Consider the following 14,793-nt stretch of genomic DNA (forward strand, 5'->3'; position numbering starts at 1 on the left):
GAGGGCAGTGCAGTGTGCTTATAAAAAGTGTGGTTGGGAAGAAAAGAAGAAAAGATCTTCATTCTGTTTGTACAGTGGGTTGGCAGAGAGCTCAAAATGCCACCTCTCCTGGCCCCTACCCACACATGTTATCACACACTCAAACACGAAAACACGCACAAGCACCCACAGACACAGGTATGCAGACAGAGCCACGAAGACACACACAGACACATAGACACACAAAGACATATACACACAGGGATCACACACAGACACACATGTGCACACACTTGCATCTTTCTGAGTAACACTGGCTGGCCCCCACCCCTTGCAGTTGGGACACTCTCCCAGGTATCCAGCTTCTCCCTGTCCCAACACAGCAGGAGCTGTGTTCTTTCTGTTGGCTCCTGGGCAGACAGCAGAAAGGTGTGGTCAGAGGCTCTCTCCCCCAATGCCCACTCAGACCTGCTGCTCCCTGTCACTCCTCTGTTAGGCCGCTCCCACTCCCCTGCAGTCCCCAGGTCCTCCCAGTCCAGCCTGCCTCTCTCCGAATGTCCATGGAGCTGCTATTCTTTAAAATCCATGTCTGGACTCAGCTGCTTTATGTTCACTTCTTCGCTGCCACCCTTGCTTGGTTGGGCTCACCACTGAGAATGGGTGTGCCTCTCAGCAGCTGCCTCCTCCTCACTTGCACCGTCCTGGAGGGGTTGTCACCTCTCCCCCAGTTGGATAGCAGGTCTCTGTCACCCTGTGTGCGTCTCCATGGGTCTCCCCTCTCATAAGGCTCAGATGCACAGCTCCCTGGCATTTTGTGGCACAGGGAAGGTGTGGGTGCCGGGGGCCACAGATCGAGTCACTCAGACTGGCCTTTCTTGGCCTAGGTCTCCCCAGTAGAAGCAACCGTCCCAGTCTAGTGTGCTCCTCGGTTAGTAAGTCTCCCCCATATTAGCTAGCATATGTCTCCTTGGGAAACCCTTTCCCCACAGACTGTGTATACGGCATTTTCCTCTCCGTTTTTCATCCATGTGTGTTGCTGGTTTCACATTTCCAGTTTGTAGTTTGTATCTCCCTTCCCGTGGAGAGTTATTTGTCTTCTCTGACCTCCACGCCCATGCTTACACAATGCTTCCACCGTAACCCCCGAGCATCTGTCCAGTGGCCCGGGGAAGGATGCCTGCTAGAATAAAGCTTCCCATCATCATACCTGTAAGGTGGTCCTGGTTCCGAGACCCACCCTACTCACAGCCCCTCCACTCCCCCAGGTAGATGGCCCCCCAAGGACAGGCCCTGCGGACACCCCTCCCTCGGGCTGGCGGATGCAGTGCCTAGCGGCTGCTCTTAAGGACGANAGCATATGTCTCCTTGGGAAACCCTTTCCCCACAGACTGTGCATACGGCATTTTCCTCTCCGTTTTTCATCCATGTGTGTTGCTGGTTTCACATTTCCAGTTTGTAGTTTGTATCTCCCTTCCCGTAGAGAGTTATTTGTCTTCTCTGACCTCCACGCCCATGCTTACACAATGCTTCCACCGTAACCCCCGAGCATCTGTCCAGTGGCCCGGGGAAGGATGCCCGCTAGAATAAAGCTTCCCATCATCATACCTGTAAGGTGGTCCTGGTTCCGAGACCCACCCTACTCACAGCCCCTCCACTCCCCCAGGTAGATGGCCCCCCAAGGACAGGCCCTGCGGACACCCCTCCCTCGGGCTGGCGGATGCAGTGCCTAGCGGCTGCTCTTAAGGACGAAACCAACATGAGTGGGGGAGGGGAGCAGGCCGACATCCTGCCGGCCAACTACGTGGTCAAGGATCGCTGGAAGGTGGTGAGTGAGTGACCCAGTGGGGCAGACGGAGAGGCCGAGGGAGGAGGGTATCTGGAAACCTGTAAAGGCTGGCGCGCACCTACCTTAACTGGGAGATGCCCCTGATCTTATTTGCATACTGCTTGCATGTTATTATTTTTGCCTACACTTGTGGACAACGGCTTTCTCCCGGTGTCCTCTCTCTAGCCCCGCCCTCTCTCACCCCTTTCCCGGCTAGGTCACGTAGGTGGGTCTGGAACAACTCCTGGTTGGTTGCCGGAGGAGCTGCAAGCTCAGTTGGGGGAGAAAGCAAAGTGGGGGAGGGGGCTCTTCCTCTGCCGGACCTTGGAGAAGGGCATTGAGAGAGCATGTGCCCCTCCGCTGCAGCAGAGGACGGAAAGGCTTGCGTTCCGGGAAAGAGGCCCTGCAGGCTGCTCCCACCGCAGCCGCACTCCGTCTTCTCCATCCACCCTCCTCCCCTCACTGGTTGCTGCGGCAGGTGCAACAAGCCGAGACTCCATATCCCAGCGTGCCTTGCCCCTCAGCCCAGGACTTCAGGCTGCTCGGCCTGCTGGGAGTTGTAGTCCGAGTCTCCTGGGGGTTAGGGTCTGGATGGGAGGAGAACACGTGAGGGATAAGGGAAAGACAGTGTTTGGGGAGCAAAAGCTACTGTAGATCAATTCTGCCCCATCCCCTTTCTTTCCGTTGTATAGGAGCTCTCTGCTTGCCTTTTATCATAGTAGAGGCAGGCTGATGTGGGGCGGATTGTGGGGTGACTGTGTGTGAGCTGTGGGTGTGCACCTGGGTGAGGAGCCGGGAGGGAGAGAGGGACCACAGCATAGGTCCGGTGTCCGTTTCTGTGTGTGCGTGTGTGTTGGGGGGAGAGACTCAGCTCATGGGGTTCGGGGTTGAGAGGAGAGCGGAGAGCGGGCCTGAATGGAGGTGGATCTCCTTGGCAACAGCCACTCGGCTGGGCAGGGATAGGGGCAAAGGTAGCACAATGGGCAGAGATGTTTTTTTGAGGGGGGCGGAGCTGGAGGAGCTGGAGAGCTGAGGGTGCGGGTTGTGTATATCTCAGAGGGGAACTTCCCGAGAGGGAGAATATCAGGAGACAGAGGATGGGGAAGAAGGAGCCAGAACAGTAATCAAAGAAATGAAGATCTGATAAAGCAGCGGTCCCCAACCCTTTTGGCACCAGGGACCTGTTCCCTGGAAGACAAATTTTCCATCGTCCGGGGTGGGGGGTGGGGTGGGTGGAGGGGAAGGAGGCGGAGCTCCGGTGGTAATCTGAGGGGTGTTAGGAAGCTCCTGGCGCCGGCAGCCTGGAGGCAGAAGGACATTTACACTGAAGAGGTGAGAAAAGGATTGTGTTCATTGAGTTTGGGTTAGAACTTTCTAGTGTTTTTGAGGGAGGAAGAGGGAGATGAGTGGGAAGAAAAGTGACAAGTGGAAGTTGGGGAAAGGGGTCATGCATGCAATCTTTGCCAGCTTACCTCTCTTTACACTCACTTCTCGCTGCCCCCAACCCTGGAGAACTAGAAGTGGTGGGGTGCCAGATGCCTCCCCTCGATCGTCTCCCCAAGAGGGATGGGACAGAGACCTGAGGAAGAGCTCAGGAACCAAGAACAAGCTGCCCAGAGATGGACTGTAGCCAGGAGAAGATGTGGGTCAGTGGCACTAGGTGGAGTATTTAAAAACAATAACATTTTCTTCTTGTTGAGGCAGGCTTTCCAGAACTAGACTAACAAACAGTAAAAGCACAGAAACTTAGCATTCGTTTTGAGCACTTACTATTGTCAGCTGCTGTGGAAAATGTCGATATCATTAGCCCTGTTTCACAGGTGTGGAAACAGCCACAGAGATTAGGTAACTTGCTAGGTTACTGGGACCGGTAGGTAGAACCAGACCTGTCTGATGGCTGGGTCAACATCCTGCTTTCTAAGAATGAGCCCATCAAAGGGTCAGGACCAGGAGCCGATGGAGTCTTTGGGACCAGTGCCAGTCCAGCCCTCTCATTTCCCAGAGGAGGAAAAGTGGAGCCTCAGAAAATTTAAGAAACTCACCCCTGGTCACCCAGGGCTGGGCCAGAAACCCAGGCTTCCTTTTCCCTAAGTGCATGCTGGTCCTATTGTGTCTCATTTCTCCTCCAGCTTAGGGTGGTCCTTCTGCAGGGGGTGGGGTCATGAGCGGGGTTTGGGCTGCGCTGCATTAGGACTTTTGTGGGCCCTGGGCACTTCTCCTCCTTGGGCCCCTTTCTCAATAATAAAGCACTAAAATTGTATTTTATTACTGCATTAGTATAAAGAGGAATACATTAATATTATATATTAATTTTTTTACCTAGAAGTTAATTTTTTCTCCTGATTTTAAAAGAAATTAAAACATTTTCATTGTCTCCTAAAAGTGTTATGGGCCTCGTTTCTGTGCCAGCCATGTCCCAGGGACAAGGGCCCAGGGACAGGGGTGTGGGGTGCGTGGGAGGCTGCAGATGCTCACCCCTACCCCCCAGGGTGGTCCTGTAACGGGTAGGTGGGGGGTAAGAAGGGGACTAAGGAAGGAAAAATCGGCTCTCTTTGGAAATGAAGGTGGTAGAGAAACACCCTTGGGCACCCTGGGAAATCAGGGAGTAGGCGTCAGAAATGTCTGACTGCCCCAGCACCCTTGCCATCCCCAGCAGGGATTTTGGAGACTAGTAAATCTGGGCTTAGCTTACATCTCAGCCCTGACACTTTGAATCCCAGGGTGATCAACTGTTCTGCTAACACTGTGGTGTGGAGTGTGGGCTCTGCATCAGACTGTCTGGGTTTGAATGACACCCAGGGGTGCTACTTACTAGCCGTGTGACCTGGTGCAAGGTTCTTAGCTCTGTGCCTCAGTTTTTCTTCTGTAAAAAATAATGACTCCTACGACCTTGCTCACCTGTGTTGTGGGGAACCTCTGGGGATGAGCTGAGATGGTATCTGTGAGTCTGGAGCACAGAACCGCGAGGTGGTGGTGGTGCCCCTCCCCCTGCTCTTTCCTCTGTGCTGGCACACAGCAACCACAAAGGAGTTCAGAAACACTAAAATCTCCCCTGAGTTTAAACGTTCCCAGAGGAGGACATGCCATCATGCCATTGCTTCCCCCGAGTCTGTGTCTGTTCCCTCCTGGTTCTGAAATTCTTCTAGAATTCTGACCTTCCACTTCTGTCTCAAGTAGAGATGGACCCTGGTCTCTCACTCTTCCTCCCCACCCCCCTTCTCCCTGGATGCAAGACGCTTCTTCTTCAAGAGGGGGATCTTCAAGATCCCCTCCAGCCTTCCACTTCCCTTCTAAATCTTCCCTTCACCCTTCCCTTAGAGTGGTTTCAGTTGCCACCTGCGGGATACTCCCAGTCTGCGGCTCTGTCCTGCCTCCTTCCTCCCTTCACTCCCACATTTCAACCACCAGTCAATGTTTACTGGGCACCCAAGTACTGAATAAATGCTAGGGGAGGGCTCAGACATGCAGGAGGCTCTGAGTCCGGTCCCTCACAGGCTAGCTGATCAGAGCGGTCTCCACCGAATCATTAGCAAGACCAGCTGTGGCGGACCAGTTACAAGCCAGCAGGTTACCAGTGAGGCTCTGGAGGGCAGGCCCCCCATGAAGGGCAGGCCCCCTGAGGAGGCCAGAATTGAGCTGTACATCTTCCTTAAATCAAACAAGTCCCAACTTAGAACTCGGTACCTTCTCCCTTTCCCCCATCATCGCCAGCAGCACCCTCACTCTCCAAGACCCCTGGGCCTCTGACTTGACATGACTCTCATCCCTCCCATCACAGCTTTGCTCACCTCCCCTTGCTGCTGCTTCTGATTCTTCCTGTATCGCAGTTCCCTTCGTCTTTTCTCACCACCTGCCCTGGGAAGCTGGTGGAAGAGGACTCAGAGGTTAGATCTCCACAGCACTGCCTGGGAATAAACAGATTCTTTCCAAGCCTCCACTCCCACATGCTCCCACAGTGTCGCCCCACCCCAGAAGAGGCTCACATTGGTTCTGGGCACGTGACCGGGGTCTAGGGAGTGATGTGAGCTTCAGGGGCCAGCAGGAGCAGTGAGCACCTTTTCCTGAATCTCCTCCCCCAAAACTCCTCCCCACACATACCCTGGTGACACCTTAGGGTTTTGTCAACCCCTTCCTGGGGAATCTACCCCGGAGCTGGCAGGGTCTGGAAATTGGTCTTTCTTGGGGAAGTTGCTCAATCTGGGCAGGGGAGTGGGATGAGCGTGACAGTTACTGTCCTTCCGGAGAAGAAAAGTTTCACGAGAGCCCATTATCTCTCCATAGTCCTGTATAACCTTTTCTTCATGTCTGTATGAAGTCATGTTTTTCATACCGGTTCCCACTGCCCACTCTAGCATTTGGCCGTGTGTGTGTGTGTGTGTGTGTGTGTGGTTGTCCGCCTATGGCTGAGCTCCCTGTCTCCAGCGCCAATAAAGGAGGTGAAGGCCCTGGTGGATGGGGCAAAGAAGGGAGACATGAGGCCCTCTCCTTGAAGGATGGCCTCTGCCCTCGCCAGTGAAGGATTTGGCCCCTCAGCAGTGGGTGGGACGAGTTGCTGCTCGGTCTGATCCCTGTGTCCCCTCTTCTCTCCCCTGTCTCTGTAGCTGAAAAAGATTGGGGGCGGGGGCTTTGGTGAGATCTACGAAGCCATGGACCTGCTGACCAGGGAGAATGTAGCCCTCAAGGTGGAGTCAGCCCAGCAGCCCAAGCAGGTCCTCAAGATGGAGGTGGCTGTGCTCAAAAAGCTGCAAGGTTTGGGCCAAGGGCAGGGGGTAGGAGGGATGAGGTGTTGGAGCCAGGGGCCAGGAGAGGTGATGGGATAAGAAACTGGGGAGGAGGGGTGTGTGGTGGAGGGGAGGGACTACGGGAGAGGTGACGGAGGAGGTGAGATGGGACCAGAGTCTAAGAGCAGTGATGGGGCTGAGTGCAGGGGCAAAGTGGTCATGGGGCCACAGCAGGGGGGCCAAGGAACCCAGGTGCACCCAGAGCCCCCCTTAGGGCTGGACATGAGGGTGGAGGAGTAGGAGTTGCGAGACCCCTGTCTATGCCCCTCAGGGAAGGACCACGTGTGCCGGTTCATTGGCTGCGGCCGGAATGAGAAGTTTAATTACGTGGTGATGCAGCTCCAGGTGAGTCCCCTTGGCCTGTCCTCCCTCTAGTCACACCCAAGAATGTGGGTGGGACTCCTGCCATGGGGAGGGTGGACGGTAGACTGGGGCCCGGGAGGAGGGGGGAGGAGGGGGGAGTGGGCCCAGGACTTCCGGGGCGAGGCTGGGCAGATGGTCACAGAGGTGGCAGTTGGGATGGTTGCTGAGTGGGGCTGCCCCCCTCCCATCCCCAGGGCCGGAACTTGGCTGACCTGCGCCGCAGTCAGCCTCGAGGCACCTTCACGCTGAGCACCACCCTGCGGCTGGGCAAGCAGATCCTGGAGTCCATTGAGGCCATCCACTCCGTGGGCTTCCTGCACCGCGACATCAAGCCGGTGAGGGCTGCCCCATGCACCTGCCCCAAGCACCACCCCCAACAGACACCTTCTCTCCCTTTCTGGGTCCCTGCTCTCTTCTCCAGAACAGTTTCTTCTCCGTCCCAATCCTCATCTCCACCTCTCGCTTGCCTCGCAGTAGCGCACACCCCTGTCCGCCCCTTGGCCGTGCCCCTGCCCTCTCCTATGGGACTCTTTTCTTTTCCCTCCTCGGACCTGAACAGTCCTTTAACCTCGAAAGGTGCAGGGAGCGGGGAAGTACCAGGGGACTGAGGAAAGGGGCCTGGGGCTTCGTTAGAAATTTCAAAAAGCTAGTTTTGTGACATCTTGGATCTTGGTTGAAAAAGCCCACCAATCTTAAGGCATAAAAACCGGGGCCCAGAGAGGTTCGTTGAATGGCCCAAGGTCACACAGCAAGGACAATGTAGGTATCCTGCTGTCTTAGTTAGACTAAGCCTCACTGCTCTGCTTGGGAGTCCCAAGGATTTAGAGCCAGGCAGACCTCGTTTCAGCTGGGTGGTCAGTTGCTGTGTGATCCTGGACAAGCCCCCTAAGCTCTTTGACCTTCGGCCTCCTCATCTCTAAACTGAGGGTAACCTCACCTGCACCTCAGACGAGGTGCTCTGACCGGCCGCGCGTGCTGGTGTTTTTCTCTCCCACGAGCGTGTGTGGGCCGAGGGTCCCTCACCCCGGCTCTTGGCGCCCCTTGCGGAGAGCCAGGCAGGGCCGGAGCCCGCGCTCACCGCCGCCGTCTTCCCGCAGTCCAACTTTGCCATGGGCCGGCTGCCGTCCACCTACCGGAAGTGCTACATGCTGGACTTCGGGCTGGCGCGGCAGTACACCAACACCACGGGGGACGTGCGGCCCGTGAGTACCTCCGGCGCGGGCGTCCCGGCCTCCTGGGCCCTTGGCCAGCTTCCCCCACAGCTGCCCGAACAGGCCCGGCTGGTGTTCAGTGTGAGCAGCACTCGCTGTCGGCAGTCCGCCCACCCCCTCCCTCCCTTAGCAGGGGCTCTGGGTGGGGGGCGGATGCCGCATGCGCTCTGCGATCTGTCTGCCCACTCCGGTCAAGGACGACGCAGAGTCGGGAGGCACATTTAGGACTGGGTTGGTGGTTTGTTCCTGACCAGGCCAACGTGGTGGGAGTGCCTGGTGGGGCGCGCGGTCGTCAGGGTTGAAGTAGGCAGAGGTAGGCTTGGCAAGCAGGGTGGAAATGTGGCCAAGGTCAGGGGCAGCCCGTGAGGTTCCTGGTGGTGGTCTCTCCTCTGCAGCCTCGGAATGTGGCCGGGTTTCGCGGGACTGTTCGATACGCCTCAGTCAATGCCCATAAGAACCGGGTGAGTGCAGAGCCAGGACTGAGCAATGTGAGGGCAGGACAGGCACAGGTCAGGGGCTGTGGAGTGTGCTGCTGAGGGAGAAGGCAGCCCTGGAGGTGGGGAGAGAAGTATGTGGCAGGGGCTGGGAGCTGCCACTCCAGAGACCCTGGCTGGAAGGAAGCTCTGCCCTTGACTTCCCCTTCTTTGTTGTTTTCGGGGCCTGCTCCTCTCTGTTCCCAACACAAATCTCCATGGGGTGAGAAAGCACGCACAGAAGTCTTGACTGGGCTTGTGTGTGTGCTGGCGGGTTGGGGAGGGGGCCATGGCTTCAGGGAGACTTCAACTCTGCCCGTAGATGCCTGGGCATCAGGCCTCTTGACCAATATACCTCAGTATATATATACCTCAGGGAAGGGACTGAGAGCTGTGGCTGACCGCCCATCCCTCCACCCCCAGGAGATGGGCCGCCACGATGACCTGTGGTCCCTCTTCTACATGTTGGTGGAGTTTGCAGTGGGCCAGCTGCCCTGGAGGAAGATCAAGGACAAAGTGAGCCCTGTGTAGCCGGGTCTGAGGAGGTGGCAGGGGCTAGGGGGCCGCTGGGGCCCCATCTACCTGTGTCTCTTGCCTCCAGGAGCAGGTAGGGATGATCAAGGAGAAGTATGAGCACCGGATGCTACTGAAGCACATGCCCTCTGAGTTCCACCTTTTCCTGGACCACATTGCCAGCCTCGACTACTTCACCAAGCCTGATTACCAGGTGGGAGCCTGCCGCCCGCCTGCATCCCCGGATACCTCTCTGTGGGCGATCGTCACCAGCAGCACCCTCCTGCCGAGGCCCTTCGTCCCTGCCGGCTTGGCCCTCGCCATCTCCCCCTCGTCTTCCAACTGCACGAAACTGTTTTTGCACTCTTGTCAACAGTAGGCATAGTTAAGATTTATCAAGGGCTTACCCTGTTTTCAGTGCTTTTCATGCATTAATTCATTTAAGCTTCAAAACAAGCCTTTGGTGGTAATTGTGTGTTCCTTATGTTATTATTTTTAGCGTTTAATAATTCATTAAGCCAAGTGCTTTCAAGTACTTTTCACCAAAACTCTGCAGGAGTCCAGGCAGGGTGATTGTTCCCATGTCATAGACAAGGAAACGGAGGCTGGATGGCCTGGCTGGGAGCAGGGCTGGGTCAGGCACATCTTCTGGCCCCAAGTTCAGTGCTCTTTGCAAGGCACCATCCCCACACCCCACATCCTCACACTGTGGGGCCCACTAACCCTGACCCAAGAGTGGGGAAGATGTCAGCCATGTTCTGCCCACAACCCACTGTGTGCCAGCATGGGGAGCGCAGTGTTGGGCATACAGTAGGCACTCAGCGAAGTGGGTGCTGCAGCCGAGAGTGCCCACCCTGTGTTCTGGAGAGAGCAGAGTCAGAGTGGCGTGGTTGGGGGGCTCAGAGGGCCTGCAATTGCCAGCCACCTTCTGAGCACAGAACCCTGGTTGCCGGCAGAGATGCCTCACTTGGGCAGTAGGAGGCCATGCCCCACCCCAATTCTTACCTCAGCCTCGTGGGGGGCCCCAGATCAAAGTGCTGAGAGCACACCCTGTGCCATCCCTGTGCTGGCTGCTAGAGGTGTAGAGTTGGCAGGCAGGCCTGTGAGTTGAGGCCGATGCAGTGTGCCCCACCAAGGTGGGGAATCAGAGAGGGCTTCAGAGAGGATGGAGGGGTGGGTGAGTGGGAAAGGCACTGCGGGCGGAGGAAGCTGCTGTGCACACCCATGCCCCCAGGGGGTGGGTTTGGGAAGCTCCCAGTGGTCTCGGATGCTGTAGCTACGGCTAAGATGATGAAAATGGCAAAGGAGTCTGGGGACGGTAACCAGGGGATAGATATCAGGGGGCTTATGTTCAGCCAGTGGGGCTTAAACCAAGGTGATAATTTGCATGCTGATTTGCATATTGTGTGCATGTTTTCATTTAAAATCAATGTGCCCTTCTCCTTCCAATGCCTCCTCTTGGCCCACCCCTGTCCTGGAAGGCCCCTCTCTTCCCCTTGCAGTCTCAGCAACTGTCCCCTCCTCCTGGCTAGCCCCAGGGTCACCTCTCTGTCCTCCCACACCCTCACCCCCTGCAGTTGATCATGTCAGTGTTTGAGAACAGCATGAAGGAGCGGGGCATCGCCGAGAACGAGGCCTTTGACTGGGAGAAGGCGGGCACCGATGCCCTCTTGTCCACGAGCACCTCTACCCCGCCCCAGCAGAACACCCGGCAGACGGCAGCCATGTTTGGGTGAGTCTGGGGAGGGGCGATGGCAGGTGTGGGGGGGAACCATATGACCTCTGCCTGGAGGTGTCTCTCTAGAATCCAGTTCTACTCCTCTTCCTGCCTGAACACGCCTGGCCATCTGACCTATTCTTGGTGTTCTCCAGTGGAGTTCTCAAACCCCAGGAAGTTCTGCTCCATCTGCACTCTCGGTCTGGGCATGGAATGGGGTCCTCATTTGGAGCTGTTGACCTTAGTGGGCATCAGGAAGCCCTGGTGAAATTGCCTGAGCCCCACAGTTTGTTTCTCCATGTTCAAGGGCGTTCATTTAGCAAACATGTCTGAGCCCTACCACTAGAGGCACAGAGACAAACGCACAGCCCCTGCCCGCCAAGCGCTCTCAATTGAGTCCAGGGTATTTGTAATCCATGGGTCAGCAAAGTCAGAACCAGGTGACAATCACAAAGACAGAGGTGGCTGGTGTGAGAAGGGGCTTCCTGCCCAACCCCAGGAGCAAGCTGGAGAGAGACACAGGCAGGGGCTTCAGGTACACATTTGGGAAGGAGCCTCAACGGGACTAGCCAGCACATTATGGTGCCCAGTTCTGAAAGGCATTGCTCAAGGAGCTCCGAAGGGATTCTTCTCCTTAGAGCCAGTCCTGGTGTAAAGGAAGCCAACCAGTGGACTGCAGTGGGAATCGGTGGGGGCTGGAAGGCAGTGGGGTCTCTTAAACAGAGCTAGGTGGTATTGCACCCATCCCAGCAGCCATGTCTTCCTACAGCCCTCAGCCAACCTAAGGATGGTCTAGTCTCAGAGGTTTTATGAGCTGCAGTGCTGGTGGGCCTAGGGACACCCCCACCCTTGCTGGGGCCTCCCCTGTCCCCATTTCCATTGGTGGCAGTGGCCTTCAGGGCTGTGCTGGTAGGAGACGGCACCCTGCCAGCTTTGCCCATCGCCCCCCTCCTGGCCTCTCCAGGGTGGTCAATGTGACGCCAGTGCCTGGAGACCTGCTCCGGGAGAACACCGAGGACGTGCTGCAGGGCGAGCACCTGAGTGACCAGGAGAACGCGCCCCCAATTCTGCCTGGGCGGCCACCTGAGGGGCTGGGCCCCGGCCTCCACCTTGCCCCCCATCCTGGGGGTCCTGAGGCTGAAGTCTGGGAAGAGACAGATGTCAACCGGAACAAACTCCGGATCAACATCGGCAAAGTAACTGCAGCCGGGGAGAAGAGCCTGGGTGGCTTCCCGATACCCGGCCCCTCCTCCACCCTCCAGGGCGCCCTCTCCCCGCCCCAAGCTGCGTGCCTTGCTTCCACGCCTTGCCCCCTCTTAGTCACCAGCATTCTCCTGCTTGATCTCCCTTTGTCTCCACCCTGAGAAAAATCCATTACCCACTCACGGGACTCCCCTCTCCCGCAGACCCCCTGCATGGTGGAAGAGGAGCAGAACCGAGGTGTGGGAGTCCCCAGCTCCCCAGTGCGTGCCCCACCAGACTCACCGACAACCCCAGTCCGTTCTCTGCGCTACCGGAGGGTCAACAGCCCTGAGTCAGAGAGGCTGTCCACTGCGGATGGGCGGGTGGAGCTGCACGAGAGGAGGTGTGTCTGGGGCCCCCTGGTCCCCTCTACAAGGCTGGTCTGGAGGAAAGGTCGGATCTGGGGCAGAGGCAGTGATGGGGCCTGGAGAAGGGATGGGGTAAGCAGAGGTCCCACTTTGTGCCACAAAGGGATGTGGAGGAGGGAGCAGGCTGCAGGAGGGGTAGGCTGGGTCCCCAGGCCCAGGAAGAGGTGAGGAGCGAGTTAGTAGGTGGATGTCCTTCCAGAACCTCTTTCTCTAGAGATAATTACAGTTGCCTCAGAGAGCTGACTGGGTTCCCTTCCACCTCTGAGGAGGGGCGTGAGAGGGGTTCAGGGAGTGCTCAGCTTGAGGAGAGGATAGACCGAGTCTTGGGGATCAGGGCTCGGGGATCTGAATGTCAGGGAGGGGACCTGGTTGATGGGAGTAAGCGTTGGAGAGTTTAGGGCTAAGCTGAACCTTGAGTGGCCAATGGCAGGCAGGGACCAGGGCCGGGCCTGTGGGTGGGACAACCTCAGGTGGGAGAGAGAGGTCCCTGCCATCCCTTGGCTTTGGGTGGTGCTTCACCACACAGCAGGGCTGAGGTCTTCTCTGCACCAGGAAGGGGATCTCCTCCCTGGGCCCAGCTCTGGGTGGGGGTTGCAGGGAGAGGTCCCTTCTGCACCCAGGCAGCGTAGTTCTTTGTGCCCCACCTCAGCCACAGCCCCGCCTCTGGGTTCTGCCCCAAACTACACTCCACCTCCCAAATGGGTCACAGTGCTCCTTTGAGGTGTAGAGCTGCCTGAGATGGAGGGGTGCTATCCCAGTCCCTGAGGTGACCCCAGGACAGAAAGGTGATGCAGACCCTGTCTTCAGGGAGCCGGCAGGTCTTACACTCATTCTCACACATGGTCACACAGGTTGGCCTACGTTTTCATCTGTGGCAGCCTGGAGGGTTCTGGAAACAGGAGGAAATGACAGCCGGCAGTTTGGAAGGGATATGAGTGGAGAAGAGAGGTGGGAAATGCCCTGAACAAAAACAGTCCTGAAGAGCAAGTTGATTTGGCTCAGAGCGAAGCCTTGTTTCAGAGATGGTGGTAAAGGAGGGAGCTGAACAGAAGTTTTCCTGACAGTTTTCAGGGTCTCATCGGCCGGCAGATGGGTTTGGGGAGCTCTGGGGCACTGGGGAGTGGGGGAGTACGAAGCAGGTGGGATTCCACCCCCCCTGCCCCCGGGCCCTCAGCGCCCACCCCCCTGCTCACCCCAGATCTTCAGCCCTCTTCTCCCCCTTCCTCTCCTCTCCGTCCTATCGAACTCAGCTCTCAGGGAAGGAAGTGGCGTCAGCCAGTTACATGGGAGCATACGTGTCAGACCCCGAGTGGCCTCCCTCAGGGGTGTTTTTATTTTAAGCCTTAGTAACAAATCAATAAAGATACCGTGTTGATCTGGTGGTCCCGTGTGGGCCGGGATGACAGTATGCTGAGCAAGCCCCACAGGTGAGTTCAGGCCTGCACTGCCCCCTCTCACCGGCCCATGCTGGGGGAGAGCGAGAGGCAGTGCGCTGCCCGCTGCCCACTGCCCACTGTCCGCAGGCCAGCCGAGTGTGAGAATGTGCGCACCCCAAAGGAGCTGAGCCTCCGCGGTTCTCATGGGGGCTCCCCAGGTGTTTTGGGGAGGGCAGTTTTTCCTTTCATGGTGGCCTGTCCTCCTCACACTGGGGCCAGTACACCATGGTTGAGAAACTCTGGAAGTAATGTGAGAGTCCCGGCACAGTTGAAGGTAACAATGAAAGAGACGCCCCGAGCCAGGATGCCTGCCCCAGAAGTGAGCAGTCAGATGGGCCCTGTTCCCTGCCTGGCAGAGTTCCCAGCCCCTGGGGCGGACACGGAAACGCACACATGCTCTGCTCTGCTCTGGGGTGAGAGGCAACACAGGGAGCACTTCCCAGGAAGGCAAACCAAGCCCTGTGGAGGACGGAAAGGCCCCCCACAGGAGGTGACATCTGAGCAGAGGTGGACAGCAAAGGGTAGATGGACGGACCTTGTGGAGGGAACAGAAGGAGCAAAGGCACAGAGGTGTGAGTGCATGGGCAGTTTGGGGAAAGCGTGTGAATGGGCCTGGCTAGGAGGGTGGGGAGGGGGGCCAAGGACTGGCAGCCGAGGACCTTGAGTGCCAAACTACAGGATGTGGACTTTGTCCTCGGGGCTAGAGGCCACTGGAGTTTGTTGAAGGTTGTGAAACCAGACAGGCAGGGCTGGAGGGTAGTAGTAGAAGAGGCTAGAAAAACCATCAGCGAACTCAAGGGCAGGTGGCTGTTTGCCCTGGCTGGAGGGCGCTCCTGATGGGGTGTGAGCGCTGGACAGGAGAACAGTGGGTCGGCTTTGGCAAGA

At 57.2% G+C, this 14,793-nt stretch overlaps 1 protein-coding gene across 1 annotated transcript in view; it reads left to right on the forward strand.

Moving 5' to 3' along the window:
• Window positions 1-1,550: 1,550 nt before the first annotated feature.
• Window positions 1,551-14,793, forward strand: part of TTBK1 (tau tubulin kinase 1) — a 38,649-nt gene continuing 25,406 nt past the window's right edge. The window contains exons 1-11 of the mRNA XM_037053377.1: window positions 1,551-1,804; window positions 6,406-6,553; window positions 6,857-6,930; window positions 7,143-7,283; window positions 8,046-8,150; window positions 8,555-8,620; window positions 9,056-9,148; window positions 9,234-9,359; window positions 10,723-10,877; window positions 11,827-12,058; window positions 12,269-12,447. Coding sequence (XP_036909272.1) covers window positions 1,697-1,804; window positions 6,406-6,553; window positions 6,857-6,930; window positions 7,143-7,283; window positions 8,046-8,150; window positions 8,555-8,620; window positions 9,056-9,148; window positions 9,234-9,359; window positions 10,723-10,877; window positions 11,827-12,058; window positions 12,269-12,447 — 1,427 coding nt within the window. The 5' untranslated portion in view covers window positions 1,551-1,696. The remainder of the gene's footprint in view (window positions 1,805-6,405; window positions 6,554-6,856; window positions 6,931-7,142; window positions 7,284-8,045; window positions 8,151-8,554; window positions 8,621-9,055; window positions 9,149-9,233; window positions 9,360-10,722; window positions 10,878-11,826; window positions 12,059-12,268; window positions 12,448-14,793) is intronic.

The sequence above is a fragment of the Sturnira hondurensis genome, unplaced genomic scaffold (genome assembly GCF_014824575.4).
Source record: "Sturnira hondurensis isolate 20B ecotype Veracruz unplaced genomic scaffold, ASM1482457v3 Scaffold0000880, whole genome shotgun sequence".
NCBI classification, from domain to species: domain Eukaryota; kingdom Metazoa; phylum Chordata; class Mammalia; order Chiroptera; family Phyllostomidae; genus Sturnira; species Sturnira hondurensis.